Source organism: Tetrao urogallus (genome assembly GCF_951394365.1).
Source record: "Tetrao urogallus genome assembly, chromosome: 2".
In the NCBI taxonomy this organism is placed as follows: domain Eukaryota; kingdom Metazoa; phylum Chordata; class Aves; order Galliformes; family Phasianidae; genus Tetrao; species Tetrao urogallus.
The window spans coordinates 67229286-67246929 of NC_136814.1; the positions used below are offsets into that span (position 1 = coordinate 67229286).

The following is a 17644-nucleotide window of genomic DNA, read 5'->3' on the forward strand; positions in this document are numbered from 1 at the left end:
TCTGCATTTAATTCTTTTTGTTATTTAAACTTTCTCTGCAGCCTTCTTGAAAAATATTAAGTTCTGGAATCAGTATTCTGTTAATAAATAATTGCATAAGTGTCACATGGAGAGACTAAATAATTCCTAAGTATAGTAATTTGTCTGCTGATAAGTTTAAAAGGGTTTTTTCTTCTTTTTAATCATCCTTTTACATTAAGAACTTCATTTTGACCATATGCAATGATTACTGTTTTATTGGATATAATTTATCATTCTGTGATAATTACCCATATTCAAGTTGTTCATGTGAAGTGTGACAGCACTTGAGTTTCAGGGAATGACTGTAACACACTAATGTGAATTAATACTGATTTTTCTGGTTGTCTGGAGAATATGTCTCAGCCTGAGAAAGAAGTCTATCCTTGGAAATTTCAGTCTGGACTAATCCTTAATTAAAGCTGCTTAATATTAAAAAATCAAACATGACTGCCTGTTAACAACAACAAAGGTTTGGTTTTCTAAGCAATGACTGGAGATATTAACAGCTTTTTAATGTAACCATTATATATTTGGATTAATTTCAATGACTTAAATGATTTCCAGTCCTACTTAATGGAAGAAACCATAATTCTCAGTGTGGTTTGTTGTTGTTTTTTGGTTGGTTTTTTTTTGTACCTGTCTTAAACAATCTTAAAGGGAGTTTTGAAAGCATTAACATTTTCAATGAGATATTTGAACACCAAATGCATCATGTGTCTTGCTTGACTAATTAGTTTGCTGGTTAGTAATTTTGTGTACTGAGACTATGGACGACATTGTTCTTGTGGATTTGTTACCTCTACTTCTTGTAGATTTAGCGCATATCTGTTATACTGAAGACTGTCTGTGTGTTTAGATGTGCACTGGCTGCATTTCTAATTTCTATATTCATAAATATAAATGATAACTGATATGTTTCTTTCAACTGGATCTCTCTTCCATTGTTTGCTTATTAACTTTCTGATTATTGACATAAAATCCAGAGAAAAAGGGGTTTTGTTTATTACTTGTGGCAAACGTATATAAAGCTCTTGTTTAAGTAATGTGATTAGTAGTCATTTGAAACTTTTCTGCTATCAGTAATGTAATATTTCTGTTTGAATTTTATTACCATTAATTGGAATGCTCTTTTTCAGATACGAAGGTCTCATCTTTTGCAAGTACTGATTTTGCTAATACAGAAACTTTAACATATTGGTCAAGCACTTCCTTTAAAACAGATACAGAAAACAAAAGTGACTGTTTTTGACTGCCTGGGGAACATAGATGTTACATAGCCTGCATAACAATCTCTAGAGGGAGGGAGATGTGCATGTGAAGTGCTTCCGCTGGTTGGTGCAGAACTCTTCCTTGATTACTGGCTTGAGGAAAATTCAGTTTTGATTGTTAAACTTCTGCCCAGTAGCTTTGTGCCTTTAAGTCCTATCTAGTCAATGCTCTAAAAAGTTGTTATTTCTTGTAGTATTGTTAATAGCTTCCTTATGTCTGTTTCATATAAATGGGAGGCACTGACACAAAAATGGGAGAATTATGAATATAAAATATTTTCCTCATATTTTCAAAAGAATTTGGGGAGGATTGGGTGCTTTTTTTTTAAAAAAAAAAAACTTTAAATTTGAAGTTTTCTCCTACTGCACTTATTTTAAAATAAATTGGAATTCTGCCATTAAGCCAATGTGCATGATGCTAATAAAAGCTCTTGCTAGGTTGTATGTATTAGTGTACATGCAGACTGGATAACCTTTTTCCTGCATTCTTTAAAATTTTGGGATAGTTTTCTTACACCCAAATCAGCTTCCTTTAATTAAAAAAAAAAAAAAAAAAAAAAGTATCCATATAAGGTTGTTTGAAGGACAGCAGTAGAATGTTGAAGATTCCTTATCTTGGACGTCTTTAGATAATACTCTACCTTCACTGCATATGTGTCTTAAGACCTCTGACTCGTTTGTATGAGGGCTACTCCAAAAGTAATGCCTCCTGTTTTGTTATATTGGCCCACGACATCAGATGTAAATGTTGATGGTAGGACAGGAGAGGGTGAAGCTCTACTGGCATCACTTTTGAAGCGAGCTACGTACCTTCCTGCTAGCAGAGCTCATGAGAAGGCTGCTATTATTCTTTGCTCATTGTATGAGTAAATGTCTGACTCTGTAGGCTGGGGTTCCTAATTGTAGGTTTGCTTGGGCACAGACAGCTCCTGGGTCATTGTTGTCACAGCTGAAGTCTCCAGTGGGTTTGCTGTTGGGCACTTTGCAACTCAGGCAAGTACTTGCCCAGAGGTGCTTGCTGCTAATCAGGAAAGAAGGGTGTGGAATTTCTTTCTGAGATAAGTATCAGGAAATGCTGCTACGGAATACCTGGCAGAAGTTTTACTGTTTCTGTGAAACTTTGCCATCTTCAGTCACTAAAAGCAGCAACTTAGGAGCTCTGCTCTGTGTATTCTCTGCATCCTTCAGTGCACTGACAGAAGTCTGGTACTGTATGCTCAGGAGAAGCAAATCCCAGATTATTTTAGTTTTCTGTAGATGCAACAATTTTGGAAGCTGGTAGCTTTTATCAGTGAGCAGATTTCTCAATTTGACCTTGACTCACAGTGGTTGAATTCTCTAACAGTATTCTCTCTGTCGTCGTTCTGAGACTCAGCATTGCTCTGAGGAAAGAATGTGATACCGCTTTCCTGCTGCAGACCCAGCCACTGTGTTTTGTGCCTTAAATGTTAGGGCCTATAAGGAAACTTATCTCTTGCCCTTCTCTTTTTAAAGCTGCCTCTCCATAAGGTTAGTGGCAGCTTTATTCATCGTAGCCCTTCGTATTCCTTTCTGTTAATTTTTCTATTGGTTTTCTTGAATTGAATAGTTGATTTAAATCTGTTATAAATAAATAAATAAAAGAAAAATTATTACTTTAGACCTGTGTTGACCTTAACAAACTGTAAGCACAGTATGCTGTTCAGTTCTTGTATTGTCTGAACAGGATGAAAATGGTGTGCTGCCTATCGCTGTTTTGCTAAACCTAGTTATATGGATAATATAACAAAAAAAAAATGTTTTTCAAACAAAATTTTATTTCCAAGCTGCCTTGCGAAACTGACAGTATACTTTCTGATTAGATCATGCATCACTGGGGATTATTTTAATACTTACATATCCAAATGTAAACTCTCTGAGAATTTTTTGCCTTCTTTTTAGTTAGTCCATGCTTTGCACCTATAGCTCAGCTACAGGTAGGAACAAGTGGATATTTTTAACAAACTGGGAGGCAGTGTGGACCAGTACTAGCCAAGAGTGTAGATGCAGACACTATTAATTGAGGTAGTGGCTCATTATTTCTCTAGCACTGGGAGATGTGATGTGACTTAAACTGAAAGAGAGACCTACTAGAAGTCATCATGTCACCATTTTCATAGGAAAATGCAGATGGCTTTTCTCTGGCTTGAGACTAAATAGGGAAGAGAAATATGGGGAAAATAAATTTGTACAGACTGAATTCCTGTAAGAAAAGTTTGCATTTGCATGCTGTTCCAGTCATGCCTTATTTATCTCTTGTAGCTGAAGAATTAGGCATGTTACTAGTATTAACAAAATCTGCTTTTACCTTCACAGATAAATTTGAGCAATTTTGGGCTATAAACCGAAAACTCATGGAGTATCCTCCAGAAGATAGTGGATTTCGGTACATCCCATTTAGAATTTATCAGGTAGGAGATAACAAAATAAAAGCAATTTTATCAAACTCTTCACCTAAGGTGTCCTATGTCATTATCTTGGCTTTTCATAATTATACTTTCCCTTTTCTAACATTAAGGTGAAAGTTTGTATGAATTAGTAAAGACAAGCTGGATTGTGTTTATTCTAATAGATAATTGCCATTCACTGTGTCGTGAGTAATACTTGAGAATGTGCTAAAGCTAGTATAGATGGTAGTTTGATGTGTAAAAACTAAACATGGGGACTACTTTGGATGCAACTACTTTGAAATGGCTGAATGAAACACTTGAGAATCAACACTTTTTCCTTTAACCACTGTGTAGGCTTCTTTTCTTGCTGGTGTTACAAAGAGAAATTTAGAGGCATAGATCTTTGTCCAATTCTTACCTTTTTTCTTTTATTATATACTTTATAATACCAAACAATCTTTGATTATTTTTTTTTCTCTGATCTCTATCACTCCAGTGCTGTTTTTCATAGAATCAGAGAATCTCAGCACTTTGTTTATAAGGATTCCAAGGAATACATCTCAGTTTTTTATGTCCCCTTTGTTTTCATAGCATTATGGTCATGATGAACTTCAGAACTAAGCATAGTTAAAAGCTATGTAGTCTCCTATCAATTAGAATTCTTCTCTGATCTGGCTTTGATGCATCTTCAGCTGTTTACATTTGTTTTACACCTGGCACATAAAACAAAAATCTCGTGAATTATCTATTACTGCTTTGTATGGTAAATGGTAAAGTAAAATCTGTAAAAGACTCTCAATGTTGCTATGAGACTGAAATATTTTTTAATGTTAGATACAAGACACTTACTGTCATAGTGAAACCTTAGGTTGAGAACGGAAATCAGTTATTTTGGTCAGATATCATGGCAGATGACAAGGTTAGTCTAGGTATCAAAAAGTATGCCTCGGGAAAAGCACTTTGCTCAGCATTTCTGTTTGACAACTGAATTGTTGTTCTCTCATAGTTTTTTTTTTTGTTTTCTGTAAAAAACAAAACAAAAACACAGCACATGCATGGATACATCAAGTGAAAATTTTGTTTTTTGAATAAGATAGAGGACTTAAAACTTGAGTGAAATTTTGATATCCTGTGATATTTTGTGCTAGTAAAGTTTTCTTAAAACAAAAATTGTTTTCTGTTTTTATACTTTTACTCAGTAGTGCTTATCTTCATGTTAGCTTTTTCAGTTGGAAATCTGTACTTGATAATAGTTTAAACCCCAAATATCTGATTAAGAGTAGAAGACCAAACATAAATAAAGGTGATGCTGAGACAGCTTTTGAGAAAGTTGCTGTATATTATTTTCAGTGCTGATGTTCTTAACATTTCTAAGTATTTTCAGTAATGTTCCTCTTTCTTAAAAGGTGGCTGCAGGTGTTCCTAGCTTTTTTTGTCTTGTTGCTTTGTGCACTGACAACTGCTCATCATAAAGGTGGTATTTAGAGGAATTTTCAGAAAGCATGAAAGATGAGATGATAATTTGATTCCAAACAGGAAGTTAATTTCTATAATTTCATCATAAATTTGTTGTACTCAGTGACAGATTTGCATATACTGAAATAAATTAATCAGAGGTATTTTTGAAATCTATTTAACCTCAATCCCAACAGCACTCACATTCTCTTATTGTTAGGAAAAGTCAGCTTTGCATTCTAGTTGGTAATTTTCATATTCCTACATAAATATCTGACAGTCTGGGTTTGTATTAAATTCGTATTAAAGTCATTCATCCCTTGTGTATTCTTTTACAACAGTTCTGTTGATTAAATAAACCTGTGCAGTTGGATTACAGGAATTTACTAGACATTGCCTTCAATAGGAAGAATTCCTGCTCTTATTCTCCCTACCTTCCATTATCCCCCCAAAAATAGAGGAAAATTCTATGAAGGGAACTGCATAGGGAGTGGCGATTGATGAGTTCTTTTTGGCTATATATGAGTTTGTTTTCCTTCAGAGAAGTGCTTAGTTGATGGTAGCTAAGAAAAAACAGTCTTTATGACTCCTAAAAATGCAGACAAAGAAATGCAATAAAGATCTGATATGAGAACTTCATTGGAAAGTATATCTTCAAAACTCAAATGCTGTCTCATTTGTAAAGCTTATCTATTAAAAAGCGTTTCTAAAGAATAATATGAATCATACCTCTTGTGGTATCCAAATATGACGGTGTGTAGGGGAGAAAGATGGCAAAAATACTAACATAGTACTTGAGTAAGTCAGAACTAAACTAACCACAGATAATTTTAAGCCTTTGTCCAGCACTAATTCTTTTAAGAGCAGCAGCTAAGATTGGACTGGAATCCTAGCATCTACCACAGAAGATGAAGAATAAGATTACATGTCACTAATGCAATTTTAAGTTAGCTAAGAGATTTGGCAATTTTTATTGCAACTGTCATAGTCTTAAGTGTCTTGAGGAACTTGTACACTTGCAGCTTTCACATACGTGGAAACTTTTTCTAGCAGAGTTAGTTTAAAAGCAGTGACTATTTTTTTGTGTCACTTTTACTTAGATGTTTCAAAAATAAATATGCCCCACATCATTTCTTCAGAGATATAAGCTACTGCCTTCACATGGCAATTGCATAAAACTTTCTCTCTGATAATACTTTGGAATAGAATGCCTTTTTCATTTGAAGAGAGAAAATAATCACAGTGCTGTGAGCGTATCATGCATCAAGAGTGCTGCTTTTCTGGTATGGTACTATAGCTAGTTTGTCTTGAGGTCATAGTCCCCATATTTAAGATTAGTGGGTTTTGCATTTTACAATTGGACAGTTGTGAGGCTGGTAATTGGCAAGAAGTTTCCTTCGATCTGCAATAGGATCTCTGGCTCCAGGCACTGAAGTGGTGCCTTTCAGTTAGGTGCTGATAGGCTGCCCTGGTAAACCACTGCATGCTGTCTGGCGCTGCAGATGGGAACACTGTCTCATTGTTGTTGTTGTTGTGCACCTAGTCTGTACTCATCCTGGAGTTTTGATATCAGAGAGTCACGCCAACTTGCCCGCACTCTCACCAGGTCATTCTCACCCACTTGTTTTTGGTTGCTCTGCATGTTGCTTCCTGCCGATCTCTCACCCTCCTTCCCTCTGTAGTCTGTCCTAAGAATCTTGATGTCATGATTAGACTTCCCAGTTACAAATTGTTACAGTGTGTATTTGCTTTAGTAACGTGCTTGAAATTCACCATACTTTGTAAAATACAGGTTTAATTGAGCACTTTCCTCTTTATGTCAAAGGTGTGGCTTTGAGATGTCTAAATACATTTTAGATTTAATTAATATTTAGGTAATAGATTGTCCAGTTTCTAAGTTTTACATTGCCTTCCACCTCTGTAAAGCTTTCTGACTTTCTGACCTATGTGTTCATTAACAGTGAGTTGCGTAGCTTCATTTTACTTCGTGAAGTGCACCAGTGGAGCTCTTTAAACTTGCTTACCAGTGCTGAATTTGTTTTGTAGTCTTTAAACACCAGCTGATACTTTGAAAATCTTCAAGATTGGTATTGAAGGTCAGGCAAAGTAGAGACAATCTGTGAAGTGTTTTGATTGAAAACACTGTAGAAATAATACTTCAAGTTTAGGTAGAATAGACTTAACTGCTACTTGAAACTACAGATTGGCAGTTTTACCTTTTGTCATAAGATTGTTCAATATCTAGTCAAGCAGGACTAAAACCATGACTGCTACTGACCTGAAGAGGGCAACACAACATAGCCGGTTTTGTTGACTTATGCAAAAAGCTCTTGAATATGTTTCTATGTAATACCATATCTACCTTTATATCTTTTAATGCACAAGTGGTCTTTTTGTAAACAACTCACTGGTAATAGGCTGATTTATTTCTTCAAAATTTTTCTTTTGCAGAGATTGTGTAGTTAACAAAATAATGTGAAATGGTCATTGATTTGGCTGAATTTCTGTGCTGGAAAGGAGAAAACATTGGAGGTTAATCAGCAATTGAGTACACAGAATGGCTATACTAATAGCTGGTAGTTCAACATCAAAGAAAGAGTAGCATATTTTCACCAGTTTTAAATTACTTCAAAAATGAAAGCTCTGTGAATGAGAAAGTTTTTAAGATTTGGGCAAATATGCTTCATAGGGCCTCAGGAAAGGAAAGTTCTGTGGAAAATTCTGCATGAGCAGGAAAATTCATAACCTACTATGCAAATTTGTTTACTGTGAAGAGACTTTATGGAACCTATGTGCAAGGTCAGCCTTGTGTCTTTAAGAATCTATGCAGCAATGAGGGCTGTACTCAGAGTAGAAGAAAAATTCTGAGATTATATTTGCTGTCAGATGGTAACTAAAGTTTATGTAAATATGCCTGAGCTGTCTGTAAAGCTGTCAATCTAACTAGTTCAAAGCTGTTGTAGAAGTTGCATAAGATGTAGGAGGGAAATGCAGAAGAGAGGAGGCTATAAAACCTCCATTGGGGTATTTTCTCTGAGCCATGGTTGAATTGTTACCATGCTAGATAGTTTTAAATTACCTTGGGTTTGTCAGCAGGAGCTATAATATTACTTCTGAGTTGAATGTAGACATACTTTGCATAAAAATAATATAGTATTGGCTTGTATGAAAAATAGCTTCTTCAGTTTCTGAAGTGTATAACTGGTTCAAGGCTATTTAGGGATTTGCTGTATTCTGTCTGTTGGGGAAAATTGGACAATATTTAATTCTAAGTCCTTTATCAGATACTCTTAGGTCCTGGAATAGTCTGAGTGTGTTGAAAATCAGCAGCCTGCCAGCAGTTAATAAGTTCACTTTTAAATAATTATATCAACTTATTTTTTGTAAGCAGAATGTAAATCACATTTTAAGTAGTGATGAAATAATTAGCATTTTTGATGGGGAAAAAGATTGTCTATTCCTGATTTGAAAATGTGATCATCTTTCCAAATATCTTATGTGCTCCCTAATCACAAATTGATAGGTTACTTTGTAAGCTGTTTTTGCAGAATACTTCATTTGTCATGTTTTCTCCAAGTAGACTTATGATAATGAATTTGTATATAAAGAAGTTAATGTAAATGATCGTGTTACAGATTCAAATTCAAACAAAGAGATTTGAATTGCCGTGGCTCTATTTCCCTAAATTGTTTTAGTAAAAGAGTTGCTTGTATATTTATGTATCATCCTGAACTTGTAATGATGTATGCAATTAAAAAAAAAAAAAGTTGCATTGTTCACCTTAACTTTGAATGTTAGCTCTTAAAGGTGAATGTGTTGAGAGGTTGCAGTGATGGCATTAAATGAAGCCATAATTCAATTGAATTAGGTGTGTTTAGATTTACTGTTGGATTCTACCATTTAAATGCAATTGTTTTTATTATATTACTGTGTTTTTTCTGATAATTAAATCTGTTCATCTTCTGTTTCACTCACTTCTGTCAATGCAAAGTTATTTGCCGCTTTACGCACTTAAATAATCAGCTCCCTGAATCTTGCAGTCTGTAGCCTTATTCTTTTGATTTTTCTCTCATGCTGCCAAGGAATAGCCAGGGGAAAAAGAAAAATGTAAACAAAATGGGTTAACTTCTGCACAAAACTGAGGATCAGTAAATACAGAAAGTGTTCACTTGTTTAGAAAGTGCCCATATTTGTTTGCACTTTCCTGAACTCTGAAAGTAAGTTGTACACAGGTAAGTGTGGAATGAAATAAGCCTATGAGGAACTAGGGTGTGGCACCATTCCATATGAATACATTATGAATTAACAAGCATAAATGTTTGTGGTTTTGCTACCCATAATCATAAGTTTCTTCTAGCTGATCCTAATTGCGGAAAATTCAGAAGAATTACTGGCTTTAATATGTAAATAGAATAATAGTATCATATAAGTTACTGTAAAATTCAGCACTTCAAAGCAAATGACATGACATTTACTTTTTTGGATGTAAATCCATATCTAAAGTTGTTTTCTTCATAGCTAGTCAATACTCAGTTGCTTACTTCTATTAAGGCTTAGTTCTGTGTGCAAACCACAGTACTGCAAGTGTGAAAAGTGCTATTAATTTTTTGTTACTGATGAATCAGATACTTTATTAATTGCAAATATGAATTTTCTTCTGGACAGGAAATTTAGTACTTTGAGGATATGCTTATGTTGTAGGCGTCTGTCTTGCCAGCACTCAACAAAACCATCTCTTGGAACTGCATGTACTGTTTGTGTTTTGTTACTATTTGACCTTACTGACTGCTGCCTGCTTGGCTTTTATGTATGAAATCACTCTTGAATGTTGACTTTTTTCTTCTTCTAGGAGCTGTGCAATTTATTTAAGGTTAAATACTGCTAATTCAGTTGTTTAGAGAATGTAGATCTCGACAAACAAATTTTATAGATCATTTGAGGGAGAAAGCTACAGCCAGGATGGAGTTCAACTGTGTTTGTTATGCATCTTGTAACATTTTGCATGGGACTGGTATTGGAACTTCTGATTGTATATATATACACACTCTTGCTAAAAATGACCCATAGAGTGTAACAGCATATTTGCTTTGGATGTTGTTTGTTCCAATTTGTCTTAAAAAAGAAAGAAAAAAAAGATATTTAGGATATTCTGTCTCTTGATTTCAGTGCCCCGAACTATATCTTCTTTCCTCAGACCATTTTTGTTAAGCAGCTGGATGAACATAATTTTTCAAACCTTTATTCCTTTTTTCTTACAACACATTCTGCATAGTTTTCAGTATGACAGATGTATTCTTTCTCTGTCAGAAATGCTATAGCACAGATGGTATCTAATAAAACACCTATAAAACAAAGCAGTTCGATTTTTTTTATTATTATTTTTTATTTTTTATCATTGTGAAGCAAAGCTGTTGTCTATAGGTAAAATTTTTTTGTTTACAGCATGTTTTGCTTTAGTTCTAGAAGTTTTTAGTCCTTTCTGGTAAGGTTCAGTTAGTTGAATATATTTACTATTAGTCTTTAGATGAGTTTTTCAAGGTTTTTCATCTACTCTGCTAGTGATAGGTGGCTTAGTGATCTTGATCTCTGTCTTTCACCCTTTGAGAAATGTTTTTTCTGTGGAAATCTGTAGAGTGAGTGAATATGTTCTCAGTGTTTTCATGAGAACTTAAGTTGTTATTATGTTTTATTGAATCTACAAGTGATGCTTTTAAACCAGAGGCTACACTGCACAGCTCTTACAGCTGGTTCTTTTTATGTTGCTGCTTGTAAGAGTAGGACAATCCTTTGAACATTCCTAAATGCTTAGGGTTTTCTCAGGTTAATATTCAACGTGCTGTGTTGTCCCAGTCTGGCCCATAACTGCATTCATCTCTGACTGAAGCTCTGCTGCATATTTTGGTGTATTGTGGGCTATATATTTTAATGCTTAATTAGGAAGAGTCCTTAAGGAGAGTTCATTATTTGTTCAGGAAAAACCAAGAGGGTTGGCCACTTCAACGTAGTGTTTTTAATGATACTGTTATGAATCTTGCCTCAGTATACAAGCAAGAATTGATTAGGGAGTCTCCTTTAGCCTCTGCAGTGTTAGGAGGCATCTTGCAGACTTACAGGAACTATTTCACAGTTGTTAATTATTATGTTAATTCCATGTTATGGAAACCATAATAACATGGCTTTGGTGTTTAAGCCTTCGTTGAACAACAGGCTTTGGGACCATTTTCCAAATGATCCTGCCTGTGCTCCTTCAAGCCACTAACAATATAAAAGAGCACTTGAATGGTGTTCTTTAACACACCTTAAACAACAGGTATATATCTTCAGCCCACCATCAAAGAGTTCAGACTTTCCCAAAGAAACCTTAAAATATGAAGTTTTTCATTGAGAGCAGAAGAAAGAGTAAATTACGTTCTTCAGTAGATAATTTGGCAATTTGCAGAAGGAAGATTTTCTGTGGACATGGAATAATTTCACAGAAGAACTACTGTAAAGTAATCCGTATTTTTCATCAGCACTGGAATTCATCAACTATCTGCAAACTTGCTCAGAAAGTTTTAAAACGTAGTTCTGTTGTGGCCTTTCTTAATTTACCCAGTTTGCAGCCACCCTGCAAGTGCATTTGAGTGTATCTACAATGAGAACTTACAAAGCAGAGGGAAAAGAATATCTCACAAGATTCTCAGTTTCTCCACACAGTGATTAAAGTTCCCCCTAGGTAACTTGTAAGTTCAGAAAATGCAGGGAATTCAGCCATGGGCCCTTGTAGCAAGGAATGCTGATGGGTGTTCTTGGCTGAATTAGGAAGAGTGCTCACTTCTGCTGTGGTGAAGCCACTTGTTAAGTACTGGAGTCCACTGTGTGAAAAAGATGCAGAACTTTTGGAAGGAGTCCAGACAAAGGCCATGAGGATGGCTGAGCAAATTGTGCGTCTACTTGCATAGTGAGATAGGAACATATTTGAAATGGACGTAAAATCAACATGAACTGGATGATACATTTTTAGAAGGCATTGTAGAAGTAGAAACAATGTTTTATATCCTGAAGTGTTAGAATTAAGTAAATTTATTACATTTTGAATCACTTGGCTTTGGTAAAAGATATTTTCTAACTAGACGTATATTTTTCAGATTTGTCAAACATTTGAAATAAGTTTAGCTTTCACATGGTTTTTATGATTGTAATAACCGTTTTTGTTGCTATTACACAATTTTTTTTTTCCTAAAAGATTGTAAGGAAGCTCATTGCCAGTTTAAATAATATGATAAAGGGAGGCATTTTAAATGATTCTTTCATCCCTTGAGAAGTTGAGCAAGTAAAGAACCTCAAAAAGTGTGCGTGGGGAAACTAACCTAAATAGTTGCCATATTTCTCTGTAGGTTTGTAATAAAGGTAAATTATTCTTAATTATGTAGGAAGTTAGGCTAGAACTGCAGTTGCTTCATAGAGTGTGCTCTGTTCAATGAAAGACTTCAAGGAAGGTATGAGTGGTTGCCCATATGTTATTTGGGGAATAGTCTTTAACTATTTGTTACCTAGAATTGTTCAATATTGTTTTCTAGAAATAACTGCAATAAGCCCAACTATGTAAAATTTTAACTTCATTCCAGATGTGTTAATGCTTCTAGTTGTGGCTTCATTTTAACTATAGCCTCAGCTAAGATACTAATTAATTTTGATGTAAGTATTAATTATGACAATTCCTGTTTATATTTTCTTGATCATTTAAATTATGGAAAGGTAAGAAAATCAGTTTGGGTTAGTATGGGTACACACGTCTGTAAGTGAAAACATTGACTCACAGAGCAAGTTTGTACATCTTACATGCTATTCAATATTCTTTTTATAAACTAAGTTATTTTCATAGTTTCACACGAAATCTTGGGGCCATGCTCAGGTATATACTGTAGTTTCTGCAGCTACTGAAAATATATAATTTTTAATAGGGTATTGGGGAAGACAGATCATTTGATTTATTCTATGTATTGACTTCAGAGCTAGTCCTGCTACTCCCATCGCTTCATGTCAGTCAGTATTTCTGGTAATTCTAGATAGGTGCACACTGAGCATGCTCACACTCCTTTTCATTTTACCTTTTTTTTTTTGTTGAATATTAGACGTAAAAACAAATTACTTAGCTCTTCCATTCAGAGATCACCAATTAGCTCTATTTGTAATGTGGTATGTGTTGCACTTGGAACTGTGATGTGACTTTGCAGGTCAGCAGTGCAATATTTTGAAGCAGTATGAGACAGACTCAAAGGAAAAAAATATTATCACCGTAATGAAGAGATTAATAAAGAGAACTAGTAGTTGTAGTTCACTTTTTCCTCAGACTGCTTAAAGAAATGCTTGAGAGAGATTTTTTTTTGGAATGTTGTTCATGTCCTAATAACTTAGAGTGAAATAGAAAAGTTGTCAAAGGTGTACAGCAAAACAGGAGAAGTCCTGCATAGCTTGGAATGTTGAAGAGAGGTTGGAAAGAATTATTACAGTAGAAAAATAAATCACATTGCTGTATTTACAGCCTTACATAATACAAGTTCAAATGAAAGATGATAAACTTCAAGCAGATAAAACAGTAGATCTTCATAGTTCATTTCCTTCCCTCCCCACCGTGGGTACTTTAGATTGTTGAGCTAAAAATCAAGGGGCAACTTGTTGTGTACACACACACACACGCACACACACATACACACATTATATACATGTAAGCATGCATGTGCGTGTGTATGTGTATATATACACACACAGAATCATCTCCTGACTTGAAAGGCACTAAGAAGCATCAAGTCCAACTCCTGGCTCCATAAAAGACAACCCAAAAATCAAACTATATGTTCGAGAGCATTGTCCAAACACTTCTTGAGCTTTGGCAGCTTTGGAATACAGCCACTGCCCTGGGGATTCTGTTCTAGTGCCCATCCACCTTCTGGTGAAGAACCTTTTCCTAACACCCAACCTGACCCTCGCCTGATGCAGCTCTGTACTTACTGAGTGTATTATTCTTTTTGAGTATAACTTTAACCAGTTATCTTCCATATCGTCATTGACTGCTTGGGGTAGGTCTTGATTTTTATTTATTCATTTTACTTTCATTTCAGATGAATAGAGTTTGAACTTCCATTTAGTTTTTTAGGAATCTGTGGATGTCTTTTACAACCTACTGCTGAAATGCTGAGAATGAAGGCTAGCTGAAGCAAACGGAGGGGAGAAGTTACAGTTTTCAACCAAGTCTGTGTAAACTACTCAGCTGGTCAAGAAAAGGAAGATTAAGTCTGCATAATCATTTTGTGTATTAACTGAGAGAACTGCTCTAGTATCGTTTCTAAGAGAATGATATATCCATTCTATCAAAGAAATTGGCAAGGATAAATTATATGTGCTAGCAACAATATAACAAGTGCTTTTAGGGAAATTATTATAAATGATTAAAGCTATTTTAAATAAATACAAGAGGTAAGTCTAATAAATTTTGATTCGATCCTGGTTGAGCATAGAGTTTCTTGAAAGTTCCCACTTTGTTTCCAGAAAATGCCTCGTAGCGTGAAATTCTGTGCCCTTCAATGGCAGGGACAGCCTCAGCTACAGATGTAAATTAGAAGTTGTTTTCCCATTATTTTGCAAGTGGAACGGGCTTGTAGAAATGTCTTGTTTCAGCCCTGTTGTGGAATAAATTTTATCAGCATTTAAGTTTCCTCCTTTTTGTGTGTGCCATCAGAGTAGCAATTTGCAAATGCACCCTTCAGGTGTTCATATGGAGTGTTGCATAATCTTGAATGTCATAAACAAGTGCAAAATAGTTACCTTGGGGCCTTCTCACAGTCTAAGCTGAAAAGAAAGCTACAAACTTAAGCCTATGTTCATCTGGAAGTCTGTTGTTTTTCACACTAGTATTGTTTCATCATAAAGCTCTGGACGAATGTGATAGAACAGCTTTGCTTGGGACAATTTGTGTGTGGGCAGATTAGGAACTCGTACAGAATCAGGAAGGAGCAGAGAGAAGTCAGTTGAACTGGTTTGTAACAGAGGATTGCATTTATAGTGTCTAAAATTTCCTCCTTTGGAAATCTTTGTGATAACACTTTAATTCAATGGAAAGTCTCCCTCTCACTGTTTTAGAGATCAATTTGTATCAGTTTTCATTTAAACAATCTTGTATTCTGCTTGTAGCTGATAAATTGCTTTGAGGTATTTAAATAACAGAGGTATTTATGGAAATCCAAATGAGTATCACACTAATTGTCTTTAATGATAGATGGAGTATAAATTAGTGGTTCAAAATGTTAAAATGTGTCAACAAGAAGTATGTAGGAAAGTACAAAAAGAGACTGCTCTAGCTATTGACAAGTTCTGCAGAAATATTTAGCAGCATTTAAATTATAAGAATGATTAAATTTATTTGAGTTGCACTGGTTATTGCAAAACCAAATGGTTGTTTTTTGGATTTCCTTTTATTTATTAGGAAGAAGCATAACTGGAGTTTGAAAATAGAATAGTAACACTGAATAGTGTGGTTAAGAATTAGAGGCCTAGGTGCACAAGCAATTTTGTTTATAACGCGTTGTTGTTTTCTGCTGTAATCACTAGCTTTTGTGGCCTGTAGGCATCCCAGTAATGCAGAATAATAATCACGAGTTGGACTAAATCTGCTCTGAGACTTGTTTTCTGTGTACTCGCCTGTTTGCATTTTGTGGATGGTAGACAATGTTTACCCTGCAGTTCACATGTACTCCTTCCTACCTGAGATGCTGTTTGTTGCACAGACTAACTTACTGGCTTGTTCTGGCTATGGAATATTAGATGTTTACATGCATAAAAAGTGCTCCATTATAGTACTTTTAGTACTTATTTTATTGCTTATTTCCAAGAGCCAGTCTGTTTTTATTGGCCACATTCTGCAGGTAACAGGATATATGAAATGAACTTAAGAGTTAGGTAATCTCTCTTAATATGTAACTTGTTTCTGAATAAGAATAAAAAATGCACAGCTGTTGAAGCAACTACAGATAACATTATTAAAATTCAGAACTTGCTTCTTTACACATGCAAATATTTATTTCTGACACAAGTTCTTACCTGAAGTTATTGGTGATTTGTTATCCTAGCTGTCATTTCCGTTTAATCTTTCAGTCTGATATTATGCGTGTCTAGCGAGTGGAGTTATTGTTTACTTATTTTAAATAAATAAAAATGCCTTGTGCCTTTTCCACAGTGACGGAATCAGTCATTCTGGTCTAATGTGAGGCAAAAAGAAGTTAAGATGCCAAAATATTGCAGAAAAACAGTGTCAACAGCAGTGAAAGAATAGTTTTTGTGATATTATGGCTTGGCAGCATTGTGCTTCTAGACAGGCACAGCTCTGTGACTGCAGTAATTTACCATTTTTTCAATTAGTCACTTATTCACTACTAAGATTTGTAATTGAAAACATTTATACAAAGCAGAAGACATCTTAGAACATACTTTTCAGTCAAAAATCAATTTAAATATAAAATATATAACACTGTTTTATTTTCGGGGAGTAGTCAATGTTCCTGTGTTTTCCATATGCATTAAGTAACTTGAATCACTGTACAAATTCTTACTAATACTTTTAAACCTTCTTGGTTGAGTTTAAACTGGCTTAAACAAAGTGGTAGGCTATCTAATCTAGGGGGGTTGGAGATTCGTGATCCTTGAGGTCCCTTCCAACCTTGGCCATTCTGTGATTCTGTGATTTTGTAATCTTGGTTGGTTTTTTTTTTTTAGTGGAAAGTGGTTCATTACAAAGCAATGTAGACTATGAACTTGGCAACTTTCTGAAACTACAGAGCATGTAGGAATGTTAAAGCTTATGATTTTAGGCTGTCAGTTTATGCACATATGGGAATTAAGAGGAAATCTTTCATTGAGCGCATTCAACAAGTGTGGCAGCTTTTATTTGTTTGAATACAGTTAGAGTAGCATCAGAATGTTCACTCAGAAAGTCAAAATCCCTTCCTTTGATTGGAAATAATGGTAATAGTGATTTTTCCAGATTAGAATCCAGCAGTTCATGAGTTAAGTTTTTCATTGTAAGATGCATCCTGCATAAAATGTCTAATTAAATTGTGGATTTCATGCAGTGTTTGATATTCTGTCAGTTCTGAAAGGGACCAGGCATGCTGAATACTCTTTTTGGCAGAAAGATGATGAAGAAAGTTGTAATTGCTAACACAGTATGTAACTATATAGCTTGCCTCTGATCTTCTGATGCTTTAAGCTGCCTTAACGGTCGTCTTAAGACTTTACCTCTCCAATAACTCTTCTCAATGCCAGTGTACCCAAACAAGTAATTTCTCAATGTAGTATCATTTCTTTTCTCTGTCACTTTCCTTAGAACAACAACAAAGAACACTGTTCTGTGTGTAAAGCACAAGGTATGTGGTGCTGTGTAGGCAGTGTAGAAGATTTTCAGTTGCAGTAATTCCAGCTTCCTAGAAGGCTATCAAAATTGAATATTTGCTTTAATAA

The 17644-nt window shown here is 35.0% G+C and overlaps 1 protein-coding gene across 1 annotated transcript in view; it reads left to right on the forward strand.

The window, feature by feature from the left end:
* The window catches only part of ATG5 (autophagy related 5), a gene marked incomplete at both ends in the record, with an annotated part of 68770 nt that overhangs the window by 24419 nt on the left and 26707 nt on the right, over positions 1-17644 (forward strand). Inside the window, one exon of the mRNA XM_079550513.1 lies at positions 3624-3718. Within this exon, the coding sequence (XP_079406639.1) occupies positions 3624-3718 (95 nt within the window). The remainder of the gene's footprint in view (positions 1-3623; positions 3719-17644) is intronic.